This window comes from Scleropages formosus, chromosome 25 (genome assembly GCF_900964775.1).
Source record: "Scleropages formosus chromosome 25, fSclFor1.1, whole genome shotgun sequence".
NCBI classification, from domain to species: Eukaryota; Metazoa; Chordata; class Actinopteri; order Osteoglossiformes; family Osteoglossidae; genus Scleropages; species Scleropages formosus.
The window spans coordinates 16,342,165-16,361,703 of NC_041830.1; the positions used below are offsets into that span (position 1 = coordinate 16,342,165).

At 42.9% G+C, this 19,539-nt stretch overlaps 1 protein-coding gene across 3 annotated transcripts in view; it reads right to left on the bottom strand.

Moving 5' to 3' along the window:
* Positions 1–3,448: 3,448 nt before the first annotated feature.
* The window catches only part of dis3l2 (DIS3 like 3'-5' exoribonuclease 2), a 36,928-nt gene continuing 20,837 nt past the window's right edge, over positions 3,449–19,539 (bottom strand). For all 3 annotated transcript variants that reach the window (XM_018730751.2, XM_018730752.2, XM_029249454.1), the window contains exons 11-21: positions 18,993–19,105; positions 18,082–18,189; positions 15,548–15,781; positions 11,559–11,638; positions 5,904–6,087; positions 5,714–5,800; positions 4,937–5,084; positions 4,701–4,831; positions 4,393–4,497; positions 3,839–3,943; positions 3,449–3,696 (exon numbers count right to left, since the gene is read on the bottom strand). In XM_018730751.2, the coding sequence (XP_018586267.1) occupies positions 3,538–3,696; positions 3,839–3,943; positions 4,393–4,497; positions 4,701–4,831; positions 4,937–5,084; positions 5,714–5,800; positions 5,904–6,087; positions 11,559–11,638; positions 15,548–15,781; positions 18,082–18,189; positions 18,993–19,105 (1,454 nt within the window). In that variant the 3' untranslated portion in view covers positions 3,449–3,537. The remainder of the gene's footprint in view (positions 3,697–3,838; positions 3,944–4,392; positions 4,498–4,700; positions 4,832–4,936; positions 5,085–5,713; positions 5,801–5,903; positions 6,088–11,558; positions 11,639–15,547; positions 15,782–18,081; positions 18,190–18,992; positions 19,106–19,539) is intronic.

Genomic DNA, 19,539 nt, shown 5'->3' on the forward strand with positions numbered 1-19,539 from the left:
ATCAGCCAATGATAGTGCTGTCATTGCCATTGGGGGTGGGACTCTATGCTGTTTGCTCCAATGACAACACAGGCTCCGTCCAGCGTTCGCCGCACGCTACTGTCCTTAAAATGTCTACTCATGGCAGTCGGTTCTGTCTTATAAAGTGCTAACCGAGCTTTATAGACACAGTAAAAATACACCTTTCTGTCTCTATAACACGCGTTGATCAAAAGCGTTCAGGACCCGATGGCGTGTAATTTTTCCGCTCTATGTCCCAACAAAAACTTCACACCAATTGCAGTTCAAGTGCGCCATCTACCGGCCATTGTTAAGCTCTCCGACGAAGGAAAGGTACTCAGAATAGTAACACTACAGGGTGTACACTTTTTATAGCAACACTCCCTTGTATGATGGTCAGATCTTTTTCTCTAAGCTACTGTACTCAGTTTTACAGACTATGACATGCATCAACTGTCATAAGGCCAAAAAAAATCACCACTTTGCTTTTCTCAAAGTGTCTATTGCACAAATATTGAAATATTAATATCTGACAACTAATTTTATTTATTCATAAATTTAATTCAAAACAACTTGAGCTTGTTTTTGGCTTCCTGCTTGAAGTTTCCAGCAGTGGAGGCAAAAACAGGTTCTTCTGGGGCTTAAAGGTCACACCCACTGTTATTGACTGATGTATTACCGAACACGTGAAATGAACACACTTTTTTTGCACATGAACACACTTGTACCACTGAGTCATTCAGTGAAACCCACAGTGAACCCAGTAAGAGACCTCATGGGATGCAGGGTGGCCAAGCACTGCCTGGGCATGGAGGTTCTATAGCTACTTTCCTAAAGCATCGCACTTGATCTTTTAGGCCTAAATGCAACTGAGGACTCTCTAAAAGGAAAATGTGTGACATCTCCCAACGTTTGCATTCAGCTTTTCAGAACTGGTAACAGGTCAGTTCCCCCAGGTACCGGGGTTCAGTACCTGGCTTCAGCTCAATAGTTTATGTGCCCAAATGAGTCCAGTATCCCAAGCATCTATTTATGAATCAACTGTCCCGGGTTGTTTTTAAAAGCATTAACGATAGCATCATGTCTCATGTCAAATTAATAGAGTCAATTTGAGACTTTAGAATAAAGTTACACTGCTGGCAGGGTACTGTCACTGGGATACAGCCCAGGTTGCTTCCAGTATGGAAGTTAAATCCACAGATTGACTGTGTCAAAGTCCAACTGATACTCAGGTAATCTGTGTGCTAAAAATGCAAAGTTAACAAGCATCTGTTTGGCAGAAAAGTGAAGTGCATTCTCTCACTATTCTCTTAATATATTCATGTAAGTGTATATTGGATACCATAGTGAAATACAAATGCTGTGAGCAGATGGGAGACATACTCAAGTTTAACACAGCAAACTAACTTTTCAAAACCATTACAAAGCTGTACATCAAAAAAAACTCGTTAAGCAGGGAAAATTTTATTTCCAAGAGCGAGCCAAATGAGTGATGCAGATGTGTCATGAATAAAGGTGGGAAAACACGACATCCAGTTGCTGAGCGGCGCAAATGGAGCTGATGTCAGACAAAGGACCCCAGAACACATTGCACAGATGAGCCAGATGGTGATATCAGATGCCCTCCACAACACTGGTGAGGAACTGGTGTGAGGGCCCTCTCCCTCAGCTCTGGTTACACTTTACATTTCAAGCCTTAGTTCTGCAAGTTTACTGAAACAAATGTAGTATTTTGTTCATACAAACAACCCCGTCAGTGACAATTTAGTCTCAGTGTCACAAGGCACGTGTTACAAAGCTTCACATTAGTGCGTCTGGACCTGAAGCACAAACTTCTCTTATCAAGAAACCTTATATGGAGATGGCAGAAAGAAACGGTGGCTGTGTAAACAGAGGGGCAGTTCACTACTGATTTAACTGTGAAGAGTGCCGGAAAGATATGAAATAGGTTTACAATGTAAAGACCATCTGTTCAAGTGTCCTGTGTGGATGGTTCCCAGGATGATGGTCAAGCATCGCCAGTGAAAGGCTGTCCATTCAAACCGTGTGGTCAAATGCTTCATGTTCTCCGAGTTAGTTTATCCAGTTCTCCCAGATCCTATCAAGGTGTTTGATTTAATGCCTTCTTAATTTTTATCTACAAATCATACTGATATGATCCCTAAAATCAAGCTATAAAGTAGCAGAAGCACTTAATGAGAACACAATATAGGCACATGATAAAATTCGTAAGACACTAAAGGTGAGAACAACAAACCCTGAAGGTGCACATAATATTTTCAGTAAAGGAATGTCAAAATTTAAACAGTTTGACTCTGATGTGAAGAATTAAACTTTTCACACTGCACCTGCAGACTGCCTCTGGCACTGGTAGCTGAGAACAAAATGACTGAACTCCACAGCCAAGGCTCACGCCGCACTGTGGGTTCTGCACCAACCAGTGGAGACCACTGCTGGGCTCTTTACCACAGTGATTGTGGTACGGTGACACATGAGCAATAGACCACTGAGCCCTGGGCTGCAGGCAGCAAAGCGGAGCAGGAAAGATGCTCTTGGCAAAACAAACAACAAAAAACAGACTTGTTAACACGTACAATTCATTGTGGAACAAACATTTCTGTACCGCAGGCAGTGTTTGGTTGAGAGCAGCATTTCACTGATACGATCTCACTTTCACCTTGAATGGGGATGAACAAAATTGGCGGATTGTTTTCTGAAGGCATTCTGTTGCATATATAAGATGCACAACCATGTCCAAGTACCAAAAATAAATGCAATCCATTTACATTTACTGACAAAATTGGGGGGCGTTACCCACTTAAAATTAAAAACAATGCTAGCTTCTATCTGCCTTTCCAGAAAAGTAAAATTAAATTTAAAAAGTTTAACTCAACAGCATGGACATTGGTACAATTTCATAATTAAGGTCGTCTGTTGAGCTGAAAGTCACTTTCCGCTGCTCTTCCTCATAACACCACGTGCAAGTATTACAGCAAATCAGCACACACACACACACACTAGCAAAAAAAAAGTAACATTACAAAAATTTCAAATTTGGCAAGTTTTAAAATGTCCTACCTGCTATAAATACTACTAATCCTACTTGTACTCAACCATTTAAACTGCATCAGTACAACACCATTTTCTTTTCCAAGAACAAATACACATGGTTGATAATAGTAATAATAATAAAGCTTGAATATTACAAGCCAAATTCCTCAGCTCAAAAAGCTGGGCTCACAATGACAAATATCTAAAAATGACCTAGAAGGTCTGAAGTTTAAATTAAATCATGCCAATACACTGCACTCACATGGCCCTTCTAAAGATATTAATGCCACAGTACAATGCTGGCTAGTTATAGGCAAGTAAAACAGCAGTTAAACTAAAAAAAAAAAAAAAAAAAAAAAAAAAAAAAAAAAAAAAAAAAAAAAAACCTTATTTGGCATATTAAAAATTAACTAAGTATGGGCATTTTTATTCAAGCTTTTTCAAAATATTGCCTGCTTTGTGTAGAGTGAGTATATGTCAGTTCTGTTATTGAGCAGCATCTTGGCTGCCCAGGAGGCATGATGCGTCGAGAAGGGGGGCGGAGCCCTGTGGCCCAGCCTCACAGGGATGCTTGAGCACAGCGGTGTACTTTGTGGGTATCTCATCTGCCTGCAGCAGGACCTCCACTAGGGTGAAGATGGTGATCTGAAGATAAACAGATCTACAATCAAACCACTGGTTTTGGAAGTGCTACACCAAATTAATGTTTAACAGCTTCGGAGGGGGGGGGGGGGGGGGGGCGGATATCACTAGAAAACTGACCACTTAGTGTGTCAACCCAACTCACCTGCTGCACACAGCGGCTGTCGGAGTCATCTGGCGCCCACACCAAGGTCAGCTCTGGTTTTTTGCCTACCTTGGTGAAGTGGAAGTTCTCTAGGCCTTTCAGTGCCTGTAGGGGGCAGAAGAGAACATGATCGAGCCCCCGGAGCACTACAGAACTTCCCAATTATATGTATTTAAACCATGAACGTAGTAGTACAAGAAGAGAGGAGACACCGGGGGTAGGGAGCAGCAGGCTGGTAAAACATAAAACACCTGCCTTATTAAGGGATTTTTGTCTAGGAAGTGGGATGTAGGACTGGCTGAGCTGGTGAAAAATATGAGGTCGGGACACAGGGCTGGTCGAAAGGTCCATACATGCCCATCTTTAACAGCCAGTGCAGAGAATAGCATCCCCTGCAAATCTGTTAATCACTGGTGATGTGCCTAGCCACACACAATCTGAACCTGTCAAGTAGCAGCGGCTAAGGGTCAGAAGGGGTGGTAAGGTGTACAGCCAGGTGGTGAGAAAGGCGGGGCCACCCATGTCACAGCAGTAGCACAAGTGCCTCCACTCACATTGCAGTAAATTCGCTTCTGTACGCCGTATCTGAGCACCAGCACATCGAAAGACTGGTCCAGGACACCCATCACCATGGCTTCAGACTCAAGAGGGCCACACTCCTGCTCACAAACACAGCGGTTATGCCATTCCCACAAAGAATGGGCCTAAAAAGAACTTCTACAAACACGTGGTTACATACTAATACCAGTACATGTCAGAAGTGCACCTCCTGTGACGCAACCCAGTTCGCCGAGTAATCGTATCTAATAAGTGCTTTATGACAGTTGGAACTGAGATGTCCGTGGCAGAAGTGGGCCGTTACCTTGACGAAGACGCTGAAGAAGAGCTCGCAGCTGAGCTCCTGCACTCTCTTTGATGCCGTCTTCTTGTCATTGCAATGAGACGCCTGTTTTTGGATGTCATCTGACTCCAGACCCAGGTGGGGACCACAGGCTGTGAAGGCCAGACAGACAGTTACACACTACACTGACACAGGGAAACACAGAGGCTCCATCCAGCCTCTTCAGATGTGTTTATCCACCACCCCGCTGCACTCACCCAAGGACGTGGCCAACAGCCGGTGCACCAGCACATCAGCGTAGCGCCGGATGGGGGACGTGAAGTGCGTGTAGAAGGGCACGTTCAGCGCATAGTGGCGGAACAATGCCTCCTCCTTCAGAACCCCAGTGCAGTAGTACACTGCCATCTACGAAACAAGTTTCTCTATTTGAAACCAAAGTAGAGACGACAGGAGCTGAACAACAGAGTAAAAGGGTCACCTATCAGGGAAAAGTACTGCTGTTTTTTAGGAGGTGATAGCTTAACAGCTATCTAGGGAACAACAGAATATATGGAAAAGAACCAGATGTGAGCTCTCTCGAACACTGTGCTGTAGATGATTTAAACATCGCTCTGCTTTACTGGGGCTTGGCTGTGATACAGATGTTGACAATGTCAGACACTTTGTCTGGAGGGGAATGCATTAGAAACACAGTAGCTCCTAACACATAAAGGACACCTGATGTCAAATAAAATATTACAGTATGTGGTATAAGATGTCTACAAGTTTTGTGTGGTGAAAACACTACTGTTTTTACTCCACAGAGTTGTCATGAAACAGGAACTTTGAACATGTATTCAGTTTGAGTGAACCAACACTGGCTGTAAAGGTAAAAACAGCAAACATGGTATCTGTGCACGCTGAGAAACTTGATCCTGAATTCAACAGATAAAGATTATAACTCCTTACTTTAAGTACAGGAGACTTTTTTTTTTTTTTAAAAAAGGCAAAGGAGACCAAAGATTGCGATGAGGGTCCGGCAACCTGCTGCCCACCTGCATGGGTCTGGAGCACATGTGTGTGAGCACCTCCTTCCTGGCGCTTGAGTACTCATCCATTCCCAAGGTTTCATGAAGGCTCCTCTGCGGAGGCAAAGCAGGCAGCCATTAAAGCCTGCAACATAGTTTTGCACAACACCCCCCACAAAACTATGGTGTTATGAACACAGACTCCTCCAAGACTCACGTGGAGTGCCCCCGCAGACGAGAAGTCCAGGTTGAGGCCCATCTGGTCGCAAAACTCCATCAAATCATCTACCAACTTGGCCTGGGGTGGAGGGTGCCGCCGCAGCAGTGCCTGCTGGGGAAAGCTGCGGTACACCTGATGGGCCACAGCCATGTTGGCCAGGAGCATGAACTCCTCTACCAGCCTGTCAGGGAGATGATGACGTGGGTAAGCAGCCTGGCTTGTCTCACACACCTGTCTGGCACCTGCCTTAGCTGCCTCGTTCACACTCCAGTGATCTGGGATGACACCCTCACGAGCAACACTTCACCTCAATTCAACACTCACAGTCACACTGCTGCCTTCATCAGGAACCAGAAATGTGCTGTGAGCTCATTGATAAACTGCTAGCTTGTTGGAACAGTTAGTATTACCTTTCTAGAAATATATGAGCAACAGATAAAGCAAACAAATCTTCACCTCTAAAAATATCTTAAGACAGCTTTCATATCTTTCACTATTCAGTCACATTATGAATGTATGTGGGCCACAGCAGATCACAGTATATAATGAAAGGGTGTCAATGAGGGACACAGCAGATCACAGCAGTCACCTTCCAGTCAAAGGATCCAGGTTCAAAGTCCACTCCTGCTGTTGTACCTTTAAGGTACTTACCCAGAATTGATAAGGCAAAAAAAAAAAAAAATCACCAATTCATATAAATGGGTTAATGGCTGTCGGTTAGAGTACGGTAGGCGGCACAGTGGCACAGCGAGTAGTGCTGCTGTTTCACAGCGCCTGGGTGGTGCAAGAGGACATGGGTTTGATCCCCGCAAGGTCTTTGTGGAGTTTGCATGTTCTCCCCATGTCAACGTAGGTTTCCTCTGGGTGCACTGGTTTCCTTCCACAGTCCAAAGACATGTTGTTCAGGTTCACCCATAGTGTGAGAGTAACAGAGTGTGTGTGTGCGCGCGCGTGCTCCACTGATGTATGGATGAGTGACCCATTGTAAGTAGCGTATCTAGCAAAGTCACCTTGGTGAATAAGGTGTGTGGGCTCATAACACTACATAGAGTTCATTGGAAGTCGCTTTGGAAAAAAGCATCTGCTCAATAAATGTAGAGTACAACCATAAAACTGTAAATTTAAAAACCACACAGAGCATAACATGCTGACCTGCCAAAGAATTACAAAATGAATAAACAGGTAAGAAAAACAAAAAGTGGCTCTTTTCAACAGCGCATGCAAAGTCTAAAGCACAAGGACATAAATGTGCCATACTAGGGGTGTAATGTCAATAGAAAAAGCAAGAGCAGAAAACAGCCCCTTCCTTGTCATTCCAGTAGGTGGCAAAGTGGATTTGTGTAAGTGAGAAAAAGGAAACCATTCACGACAATCTGTCCTACCGACGAATATAGAGAACTCCATGGAATCAGTATTGAACGATCACATTTTAAAAAGTCAGTTTAAAGAAAAATTCAACTGTGTTTCCAGCGTAAGATGTAAAAAGATCCTCAACCTGAGAAACAAAAATCTATGCCTGCACAGTGCTTTCCAGGAAAAACTAACCATCACTGATTTGCTTCATTAACACTGGACATTGCTATAACACTGCCTTAAACAGACAAAACCACAGAAGCACAGTTATAACAGCACAAGGCTATATGCTCATTTCTTCCCCAATTTCCCTGTCCTCTTGCACAGATTGTGCTCACAAGTGAACACCTAGGCTTCCTTTGGGTACCCTGATTTTCATTTCAAGGCTTCAAACACACACACACACACACACACACACTTTCAGAACTGCTTGTCCCATACGGGGTCGCAGGGAACTGGAGCCTACCCAGCAACTCAGGGCGTAAGGCCAGAGGGGACACACTCAGGACGGGACGCCAGCCCACCGCAAGGCACCCCAAGCGGGACTCGAACCCCAGACCCACCAGAGAGGAGGACCCGGTCCAACCCACTGCGCCACCACACCCCCAGGCTTCAAATAAGACAGTTAAAAATAAGTAAAAGATTCACAAAGAGAGTGTAATGCATTTGCACTCATACTCACGCAGAGCAGCTCAGCCCAGGATGGGGTCACAAGAGTGGCCTGAGAAAGGACTGTGTGGCAAAATGTCCGGCAGGAAAAACACAACCTAATGAATAACTGAGCTCTCGTCATTCTGTCCCTTTTTGCTATTTTTAGAGTGAGAGCCGTCTTTTGGCAGCAGAATGTTCTGAGGTAGGATGCCATCAACATGCAGTCCATTTTTACTACAAGAAAAAAAACATTCATTCCAACCAGAAAGATGCCCAACACATGACACCAGAGATTATATTTAGCTGTACAGAGTCAAAAAACAGAGGCTGGCCCTTCAAATTAAAAGCTGTATTTTAAATATAACATCACACTTTCCATTAATTAGTACTTAAAGTTCTGAAGTGGATTAATGGAAGTAGGAAGCAATGCACTTAGAGCAAATATTAGTTCAACATCACATATGAGCATGTAGAACAAAGTACTTCCAAGTATCTCATTTGAACTTAATTTCAAAGATCACTTTATGGTTTTTTTTCCATAAGGCAATTTGATAAGGAATTGTAAAACATGCCGAGCTAGAGCACATCCTCTGCCCTGAAAGGAAGTGAAAGTTTACAGTAACAAGAGGTGCATCTGGACTCAAACCCAAGGTCTTTGAACATCCATTCAGGTCTGAGCGTGCCATCAGACTCTATCCCTTGACTTTGGCACAAAACCACATCACTGTACTTTCCAAACACAGCTGAGAACAATGTACCAGTCGGGTGGGGTGGATCTGCCCACAGTGACCTCTGACCCAAGGCTCTCCTTTGAACCCCATGAGAAACAGTGACACACATTCCTTAGCACAAACATATGAGAGACAATATAAATTGTGGTGTAATTACACACTGTAAGTAACGTGTAACATCCACGTGAACTGATGGAGTTCGATATCCACTGCAGAGCTCATGGCTCCTGTATGTTGTCAGCTGATACGAATGATATCATAAAACCACCAATAAACTCTGACCTGTAATAGAAATCAAACATCATTCAGTGTATTTCCAGCCACACACACACACACACACACACACACACACACACACACACACACACTTGCAGTGAGTGTTTCTCCACTGAGCATCTGCAGGTAACTTCCACTGAACTTAAAGGACAGGCTATTTGATGGACCTCAAAGGATTTGAATTCAAACTGCAAGACACAAACACAAAGCAGTTCAAATTGTCTTCTCTAAATCTGTCTATTTTAGACATCACATTTTACCCTGTTAAAGAAATCTTCCACATTTCTGGATATTCTTCCTCTGATCCGTCTTCCCTATTCATGTGCGGACACATGGCTCTATCCCACATTACCTCTCAAATCGGTAAACCTTTCTACCTGAATAGGAGATTAGCTGAAAATATGTGAGCTCAGAGACCATGAAGCAGTAAACAAGTAGCTGTCTGGTACACAAATTTTTGGGTCCTTTTCTATAAACTGGCTTCCCTTAACACCAATCCAAATGCAAACATCACAATTATGCAGAGCTGTGTGCAACACTGTCCATCTGAACTGGAATTTTGTCTAATGACTCCAAGGATGATGAACTTGAGGATTCTGACAGCCTGTGCTTTAGTGACACTCCAGACATCCACTGCAGGTGACAAAAGCTGCTGGAGAAGCCAGCCAATGAGAACATTTAGAAAGAGAGAGAAAAACAGAGTATCATCACATAGACCAGCAAGTGCGATGCGCGTCATTAGCTAATGTGTGAACTGGGGAGTGGGCTGCTATTTCTGGTGAGCGGAGAAATTGGGACTGAAAGGCAGCATCAGCACAGTCTTTGGAAGGTACGCACAAACGCATCAGGGAGAAAAGTGGGAGTACTCTCAGTTCATTCAGCAGCAGCCATTCATGATTGTTGGTCTATTCCTGGGCAAGAAGGTAGTTCGACACAGCGCACACTCGGCCAGTGATGGGCCTGTCACACACATGCACTGTATCGGGAACAAAGCACACATTATACAATGAGAGTATACACAGTGTAACGAAGTGAGCAATTACACAGGCACACACTTGCTGCTTTTGATAAGCACAAGTGCATGAAGATGAAGAGCTCTTAAATCAAATTTGATTACACATTGTTTTTGTAGCGCGGCACATGAAGGCGAGATGTGCAGAAAAACACAGGTCTACTGTTTACAGAGCACCATTAGCGAGCGCCGCCTGTGCACGCTCGTACCAGCGGTAATTAGGAGCAGATAACTAACCCCGGACCACATTCTTCAAAGAGATGAACTGCTTATCAAACCGCACATCTTCCCGTTTCGCCACTTGTGTGTGAAGGACAACCTGAAGAATGTCTCAAGCGCCTCTGCAAGGTCTCCTTGCGGATTATGAGCAACGCGCAAATCACCTGCAGCGAAAAGCACAACAACTCCGCGATGTGCTAGTACCAGAGAAAAACGTGTCTCGCTTGTTGCCGTCTCTCTTCTTGGCATCGGGGGAAGTTTACTGAGCGGTTCACTGAGGCATGCACAAGAACACGCTCCCGAAAAACTAGCTTCGTTTCAGGCACCAGGACCTGACACACAAAAAAAAAAAAAAAAAAAAGCTACATTTACATTTATGAATCTGACTGTCTGATGTACAACTCAAAGTAAACAAAACTAGCAGATGGTTTTAGACAAAATTATAGGCAAACAGATTGCCTGACACCATCACGTTGTTGGTTCACATCCTGTAAGTAGCTGCCTATAGAAGTGACATTCAAGTAGCAAATTCATAGATAACCACAGCAGATGGTGCTGAACTAATTTATAGAGCTGAATAAGACATCAGGAGGCAAAAGGGTCTGAAAGAGATGGGTTTGAGACTTTTCCTGAATGTTGAGAGGGATTCAGCAGCTTTGAGGGACAGATGATTTCATCCTAACATGTCAAAGCCAAAACTTCTGCCATCTGGTCAGACTTGAGCACAGTCTGTTGGTTCAGAGACAACATTCTCTTTCACACACAAATATTTCATTACAGCAGAGCCACAAAAAGATACTGGGAGAGAACGGTACCTCAATTATCTTTGCCCCTTCTAACAGCAATGGAGGCAAAGATACTGAAATCCTACACAACTACAGTGGATGTGGAGTACTTCTGGCGTATATTTTAAAAAAAAAAAAAAAAAAAAAAGTTTGGCTGGGCCATTTCAAGTTCACGTTCAGGAAACTGTGGACAAAAATAATAGATAGGCCGCCCTTGCGTCAAGCTTGGTTACAGTATCCTTCAGGTGACCTCAGGGTCACGTTGCATTCAGATTGCTCTCCTTTCACTGTTTGGGTTGTGCCGAGGAAAAGCCTTTTCAGGACAAATTTAATCTGAAAAGCTTTAAGGTGTACTTCAAGAGTGGCATTTAAATTCACCTCAAAGTTTAAATCTGTATATCTACAATGCATGATGGAGTCATTCTCGCCACTGTAATAAACACTGGAATTGAGTCCCAGTAACAAACTGGCGTGTTACAAGTTCACAGGAAAACCTCATATTGAGCTTTACCATTCTACCATGCTGGCTGCTACAGCATTTTAACAACGATTAATGAATTACTAAATGAAAAACCACAAAATTTTGACACTTAAAAACATGGATAACAATGTTGCAGCTGCTTACTTGTTGCTGTCCCTGTACTGATAGATGTAACATCCCTGAGGCATCCCAGTCTCGCGGTCCAGTGTGAACGCCAGCTTCAGCTGCAGAAGAACAAAGTTGCATGCTGTCAATAATCAGAAAAATATTACAAAGCCACACTGACACAGGTCTGAACTTGAACCTGAGGATTAAGTAGAAATTCAACAAGGGACATCCATACACTGTAATTCCGTTTCAACATACTCTACAGAGTAAATAATTAACAATTCGGATTTTTTTGTATTAAATAAGTTAAAGCCAGTCTAAAGAGTCTTGTTTGTCTTCCTCCATTTACTGATGACACATGGATCTATAGCTATCCTTCCCCCCAGCATCCCATCCCCCAGCCACAACCCAAATGTCTCCCTGTGAGGTAAAGCATCCAGCACTCAGAGCTGAACTCAGGCCAGTAAACAGGTCTACCGCCTGCAGTGACACGCAGCCGCCATAACGACTGCCGCCATTGTTTGGCTCTCCGCCACTGCGATGGCCCACGGGGACAGCTAACGCATTTCTGCACAGTCACGTGCAAATGGGGGAGGGGGGGGGAAACAAAGTTAAGCCTCCTGCCATGAGTCGATAGCCTGACTCAACGCTTTCTGTACACCCACCTGAGGGGACAGATCTGGCACAAATTATGTACCATTCATGTACCAAGGAGGTAAATTTAAAATAAAGACCAAAACAATGCAGAAAGTGTGTGTGCAAGCCTGTTGTACATATCATAGTGACGCACTGTGCAGCACGGCAAGAGGACGTGTCACTGGGCTTGCTCCTTGCTGAGATTCCTTTAGAAAAACTGGTTTTAAGGTCAGGCGATACTTTGTTTTTGACCAAAGAGCAATAAAACTAAAGTGTGTCTCTGGAAAAATCATTTTTCTGATTCAATTGTATTTAAAACATCTATAACGCTGACATTAACAAAACGAACGCATTCAACGAGATAAGACACGGAAATTGCCTGTTTTTGCCAATATTTCATTTTCCCCCTTTAAAAAAAATATCTTTATATTGTTATGCGGTTATATTGGCATCACACCATTCACCTGCCTCACATCTTTATTTAAGGAAAGTAAGGGGATATGCAAAACCTGCACAGTGCCTCAGGCACACAAAGCAAGTTGAGTTTCCTGTATGGTCTCTCCATGGGCCACTGCTCAATTTCTTCAGACAGGCTGTGACCAACTTTCCTCTGCTGTGTAATCTGGTTCTCTGAAGGTAAGCCTGGGCTTTGGGTTGAGGCCCACAGTGTTCAGGACTGTCACAGTTTAAACTTCCCATTAAACTGCATGTGGACCAAACACAATGGCCAGCTCTATGCTTCCAAAAACACTTGTGGTACTACAAATAGATTGATCCTTATGGACTCAGAGCTGTCAGAGCTGGAGGAAGCAAACAAACATTTCCTGTGTTGTGAAAAGTGTTCAGTTTCTGTAAGAACAGGTCATAAGATTCCTAGGTGAGTTAATTTTTTTTCAGTGTGAGACAAAGGACCACTGAAAGTGCATCTTCATTCATAGTGGCCTGGAAAGGCATAACGGACACTACTGAGGACAGACATCTATAGAAGCAAAGGAGCAGAAAAATCATTAACATCAGAAGGTCCTGGAAAGAGCTGATGTTTCTGATCTGAAAGTAGAAATCTCTGTTTAAAAATGGTGGAATCAAACCAGAAAAGCTTCATCTATAGAGGCAGTACTGGTACCTCACATCTCCTGAGCAGCATCTTCAGACTAGGGTTAAATCCAGCTCAGTCTACAAGGAGTTTGCATGTTCTCCCATGTTTGAATGGTTTTCTGCAGGTGCTCCGGTTTCCCCCCACAATTCACAGATGCATTTCAGGTCAATTGCTAAGGGCCATCAAGTCAATGTTGACTCTTAGTGACTACATAAAGGGTTTCCAGAAAATTCTGTCCACTCTTCCTGACTGAGGTCATACATCTGGGTTCCTGGATGTCTTCCACATCTTTATCTTTCAACTTTGCCAAGCATTAGAGTCTTTTAAATAGAACTCAATCTACTCATAATATTTCCAAGGTACAGTAAGCTTAGTCTCCGCATTTGTGTTTCTAACGAGAGTCTGGGTCTGACTTGATCCAATATCCACCTGTTTGTTTTCCTTGCTCAGGTGAACCGGTGATTCTGGGTTCCCCTCAGTGTTTATGTGTGGATGCATGAGCACAGTTCTTGGCATTGTGATGGAATGATATCCCCGCCAGGGTATTTTCTGCCTCATGCACTATATTTCAGGGATAGGCTCCAGATCACTGAGACCCTGTATTGGAGTAACTTGTCATTATTATAATGGATGGAATTTCATCTCTGGAAAAAGATCCAAGCCTGATGAGTACAAATACTGATGGTGGACACTCCAACACTCCAAAAAGTGTTTGTGGGAGTGCTTTGTAGGTGTTGAATCAAATGCCAGGCTCAGCTGCAGGGAAGGAAAATGAGGAAAAGGGGGACAAAGGGGCAGTTATACAGGTAATAAGTCCTGTTTGTCATCAGTAATCAGTAGGAACACCTGAACCAATCCACTGCAGACTACACATCAGGTGAGCTCATACTCATGCCCACAAGACAGCAGTCATCCCGATTGCTCCCACTGCAGAGGTTTGGCCAAGGGGGCATTCTGGTGGATTAGCCATCAAGATACACGTGAATCTGTGTGGGGGTGGAATGACAGGTTTACAGCACTGGAGAGTGCGGTTAACACACTCCCTGGAGGGAAGAGCCACGTAAAATCAAAAACACATCAGTCATGTGGGAGAAATGGCAATCTTGTCCCAGCCAATCCAGTACAGCCGAATCATAAGCGGTCCCCACCCCCATTTCTTAAACAAACAGTTCTAGTAAAAAGTTGTCAATCACATCAGTCATAAATCACATCATCATGCGACCATCTGAGAGGTATGTGGGTTGTGTGGTAAACCTGGGATTGTTGAACTCTGGACCATAGCTCACTTTAAAAGGTGACTGTCCTTGGATAAGACTACAATGATTATGATCGTTCAGTGCAAACTTCGGTAACAGGTGCTTAAAACTATCAGGAAAATGTTACACAAATTAATCTCAACCCATCCTTTAAATCTCAAAAGAACCAACAGAAACTTACCATAACATTATAGCATACTTCAAGCTTAGGCAGCCAAAAAGCAAAGGGATTTATATCGTGTGTCATTTACATGGAAATAATTCAAAACTAAATTTCTTTGGTTAAAAACCCCTAGGAGGAGACTACACAATCAGATTTAACTGACAAGTGACAATGAATTACAGCTCCTCTAAATGTTCTGGAAAGTACCATTCATTGCTTGCATGACTGCTGAGAATCTACTGTACCTTTAAGCCCTGCAGGCAGTCTTCATACCAGAAGGGACACCAAGCACAGTATATGTGAATTCAGACTGAACTTGTGAATCATTTTGCACAGCAGGACCAGGAAGCAGGTGGCGTAATTGTTAGAGCCAACACTGTCCACTTGAAGGGCACAGATTTGAATTCCTGCACCTTCTACTACTGAGATACTGCAATACTACTGAGAAAGACACTTACCCTGCACTAACAAACTACCTTGCTCTATACTTGGGTAGAAAAATAAGTATCAACAGTGTATTCATCATCAGCTAAAAAACAAAAGTTTTAAATTAACTTTCCAAATCTGAATCCATCTTGATAACACTGCATGTGTGAGCACAAAATAGGCAAGGAGGGGAATCAGAATAGCCTCCTGGAAAACTATTTGGTATACTAATAATGTATCATTAACACTTTGCCTTTTTCCACAGTGAACTTCAGCAATTGTTTCCAAGTGTCCAATAGCCTGTCGCAACTGACTGCAATCTTTATTTCACCAACCTTTAAAAAATGACAAGGTGCACCTCTACAGTGCCAGGCTGAGATTAACATAGTTCTCATGAGAAACTCAGCAATCTACACCAGCAACAAGGTGTGTTGACCGGTGGCCTAACCTGGTCCAAGCGCAGGGCGCCTCCCTGGAACCGTTGGGCACGGAGCTTCTGGGCAAGCCGGTGCAGGTCAACAACAGCCCGGTGGATCTCATCGACAGGGTGCTTGGGATCACATGGGGGAAGCACTTTGGGATCCAGTAGGGTATCAGGAGAGTCAATCATGCTCTGGGCATGGTCGTAGCTCAGCTTCACGCAGGAGCGGATCATGGAGCGGCCGAACCACTCACTCAGGATCTGAAGAAATTAGAATGCCTACTCGTTACGTCATCTAGAAAAGTTCTTTGCAGAATGATTGAATGCCGAAGGGCTTGAAACCATTAAAAAAAAAAAAAAAGATATGAAAAAGAAAACACTTTAAAGAAAACCTGAAGAGGGTACTAATATTCATGTTGACGTAGTTAAGCTCAGTGTAGGGTCCAAATGTAAAGAGGACATGTATAAATTACGACCTAGTTTTAAATGAAGGTAAATCAAATTATCTAAATTTTAGATCCGCAGGACCGTACGTCAACCCTCAGAGTTTAAAGCAGGAAGATGATCAATTATTTATAGACATCAAAAGCACAGAAGCAGCATATGAGATTACCATCCCCGTGTGTGGGCATTTGGCTTTTTTGATTGGCGTGTAACATGTCCATTTATACATAGCTGCTTCTTAACACACACTAGGAGCATAAATAGCATCTCCAATTCATTAAGAGCAACTGCACACAACCTCAGGGAGAAAGCACATGGAACACAATCAGAAGGGTTTCACTCCTCTTCCAGCAAGATCCATTCAGTGTTGCTGATTTTATTTATACTTTAAATACTGAGCAATACCGAGCCAAAGAAAGTGATCCTAATACAAAATCCCCTGAGGGGGAACCGAGTGGGCAGGGAAAACCTTCTACGCTTTTGCACGCAAATGCAATGTTGCATGAGGTCTGTTGTATCTCCTGTAGAACACAGTTCGCACTAGATAGCTTATTCTCAAGTAATACCAAGCAACTTTCCTCTTAACCGATGTCACCCTTCTACCCCCAAGGGGGCATAAACAGCATCATCATATTTTGTTTAATAATTATGCCAGGTTTATTCTTAGTTATAATGCAATATCTCCTGCTAGACTATCATCTTATTGTTATCTTGTGACCTTGTAAGCCTTTTTATTGCCTTGTATAAAGCTATGCTTCTATGTTGTCTGGGATAAAGGTGCCAGCAAAATTATTAATTTAGCCTTGACGTACCTTTAGAATGTTTGTATTAACATTGTCGCGTAGTATGTGTATGGTGTTAGTCAGGGATCTTTTGAAAGATGTACTAAAACTAAATCTTTCACATTCCATTTCTGCTACACAACACTCCAAGGACATCCCCAAAGGCTTATTTTCAAGAGAAGCATTTTATGTCAAGGTGCGTATGCCTGTGTGAGTGGGCTCTATCCTGAAACTATCTCCAAAAGATGTTGCTCACACGTTGGCCAGTGTCCTTATCAGACGTACAGCTCAGAGATGGTCACTGAGCAACACAACCATTGAGCAAACAAGGTGCTGCGAAGAGTTTTTAAGTTTTGTTGAGTTCCTCCAGAAAGGTCAATAAATGAAAGGGTGAATGGATGATCTTTGGAGTTGTACACCAATGTGACATTAAACTTCAAATAAAATGAATTTTCTTGAATTATATATACACATACATACACTAATGTGAAATATTACAAAATGTTCAATCAAGTTATGAAGTCACTGTCTGTGGTAAAGCTGAAAAGAATAAACATATTTAAATGACATTAGCACTTGTTTCACACGACTGGTATAAGCTCTCAGGAGTGACTTAAAACAAAATCCACACTAACCAATTAGTAATTATCAAAATTATCCTTCACCTACCTGAGGCTGACTAAATTACTCTGCACATACTTGAAGCTTTTTGTGGTGAAAGAATGGCACCAAAAGGTGACTTCTCCAAGATAACCACACCAGGGAATACAGGAGATCATCCATATGACTCCTTGTGTAATGACAGGACCAAGGGAATGCGGTTCCAACAGTCTAATCCAATAACAGCAATTTAGCTTGAAGGGAGGTGTTTTTAAGTACAGAGCCAATATGCATCGGGAGCCATCTATTGCAGATGCAATGCAGTCAAAGCAGACTTTTTGAAGTGTCATTTCTGGTCTCCATTCCGCAGTGGCTTTCTTTTATGTCTGCTCCTGGATGTGGGGATGACCACTGGTGCAGAATTCTCTCCCATTTTGACTGGGTGAGGGAAAGAGTGTAACACTATCCCACTTATTTGCCCTACTCTTTTTCAACCCCTTTGCTCGTTCCAGACCATGCCTAGGTCTTTCAAGCTGACATGAAGGCACCTGGGCCACCTGGCTCTGCCTCTGCACTCAACATCCCAACCCAAATCCACAAGTCTAAGCCAATGAGGCAGAGCAGGGTCTCCTCAAAGCCCACATCAGTGTTAATGTTCTATACAGGACCTCAAAGGGTATGGATTAACGGTGATCTTTGATCAGTCCTGTATGCGCAAATTTCGACAGCATCTACCTTCCCCTCAGGAGTGAGTTTCCAGATGACAGAGAACGTCAGCCTGTCGGTCATGGGGTTCAAGCTGCAGAGTTCCTCGCAGAGCAGGCGGGGAAGCATTGGTATCACCTGCAGAAGACACAACATGTCACAAGGAAGGGAACTGTCAGATCCGACCGCCGTTAAGAACCAACAGGACTCATGTTACGTTTGGTTACGAATGAGCTCACTGTGACCCTCACAGTCCAACTAATGGGATGAGAAAATCAGAATTGAACTCTAAGGGAACAGCCAAAAACACAAGAATGAGGTCATGATATGCTTAAATGATGTATGGAAAAATCATTAAATATTCCATCACACAGCTAAGAAATCCGAAAATTTTGAAGTCTGATGTTTTATAAGTTCAGTGCTTTCCTACAGGGAGTAGCTCTCAGCATTTCTGTAATAATGCACTTACAGTTTCACACAAAACAATACACACTGTGAATAATACATTATTTATGCAGGTGCAACAAAACTTTGTCCATGAATTAGACTATAATCCTACAGAGCACAAAACAGACTTTTCTATGTAATGAAACTGGTACATAAATGGAATTTATTAAACCTTAAAGATGTTTTTTGGATGACTAAAATAGGTTTCCTCATGCCTTCACAGAGAAATTAACCTTCTGCTGCAAAAGTCATCACAGAAACTTTCGCTATCAGTTGGTGTAAGGACAGTCCAATACAATCAAACAGAAAACATGTTATGATGGAAAAAAAAATTGAGAAAGAAAATTAGCAGCAGTTTAGCCAAACTGCAGTAGCTACTAACATGTCCTCGTAGGGCAGAAAAATTAGTTACAATATACATAACACTAGAAAGCACATCATGACACTAAGAAGTTTCACAGGAGACAGGACAGAACAGGAAACTGAAAGAGGACCTTCTGAACCAAGTAGACACTGGTGGCCCTCCGACTGGCAATTAAGTCCAACGCACTTCCTTCCTGCACAAAGTAGCTCACATCAGCGATGTGAACGCCGACTTCAAAGTTTCCTACACGAGAGTGGAAAAGTGAGGACAATTAGGCTGGAATGGTAGAGCACCACAAATCAGACCTGTGTCATGCTGGAGAGCGGCTGTTCCACAGGACTTGTTTTTGTCTTCATGGGGGGGCTGCTGTGTATGCAAGTTTTTGCTCCAGCTGAGGTCTTAAATGTTTGGGTTTGATTGAGCTGTTAATTGGACGCAGGGGCCCTATTTGACATCTCTTGACAGTTAACTGCTGCAAATGTTTTGCCGGGAGGGGGATGTTCCTTTAAAAGACTGCCAGTGAAATTATTAACTAATGGAGTTTGTGAGGACTTTCAAATTAGTTACACAGCATTAAATTAAAAATGTTAAAAGGCCTAAAAAGACCTTTAATTGAACAACCAATAACTAACAATTAACTTCATGACTGACTCACTTCATGAAAGCAGCACATATTA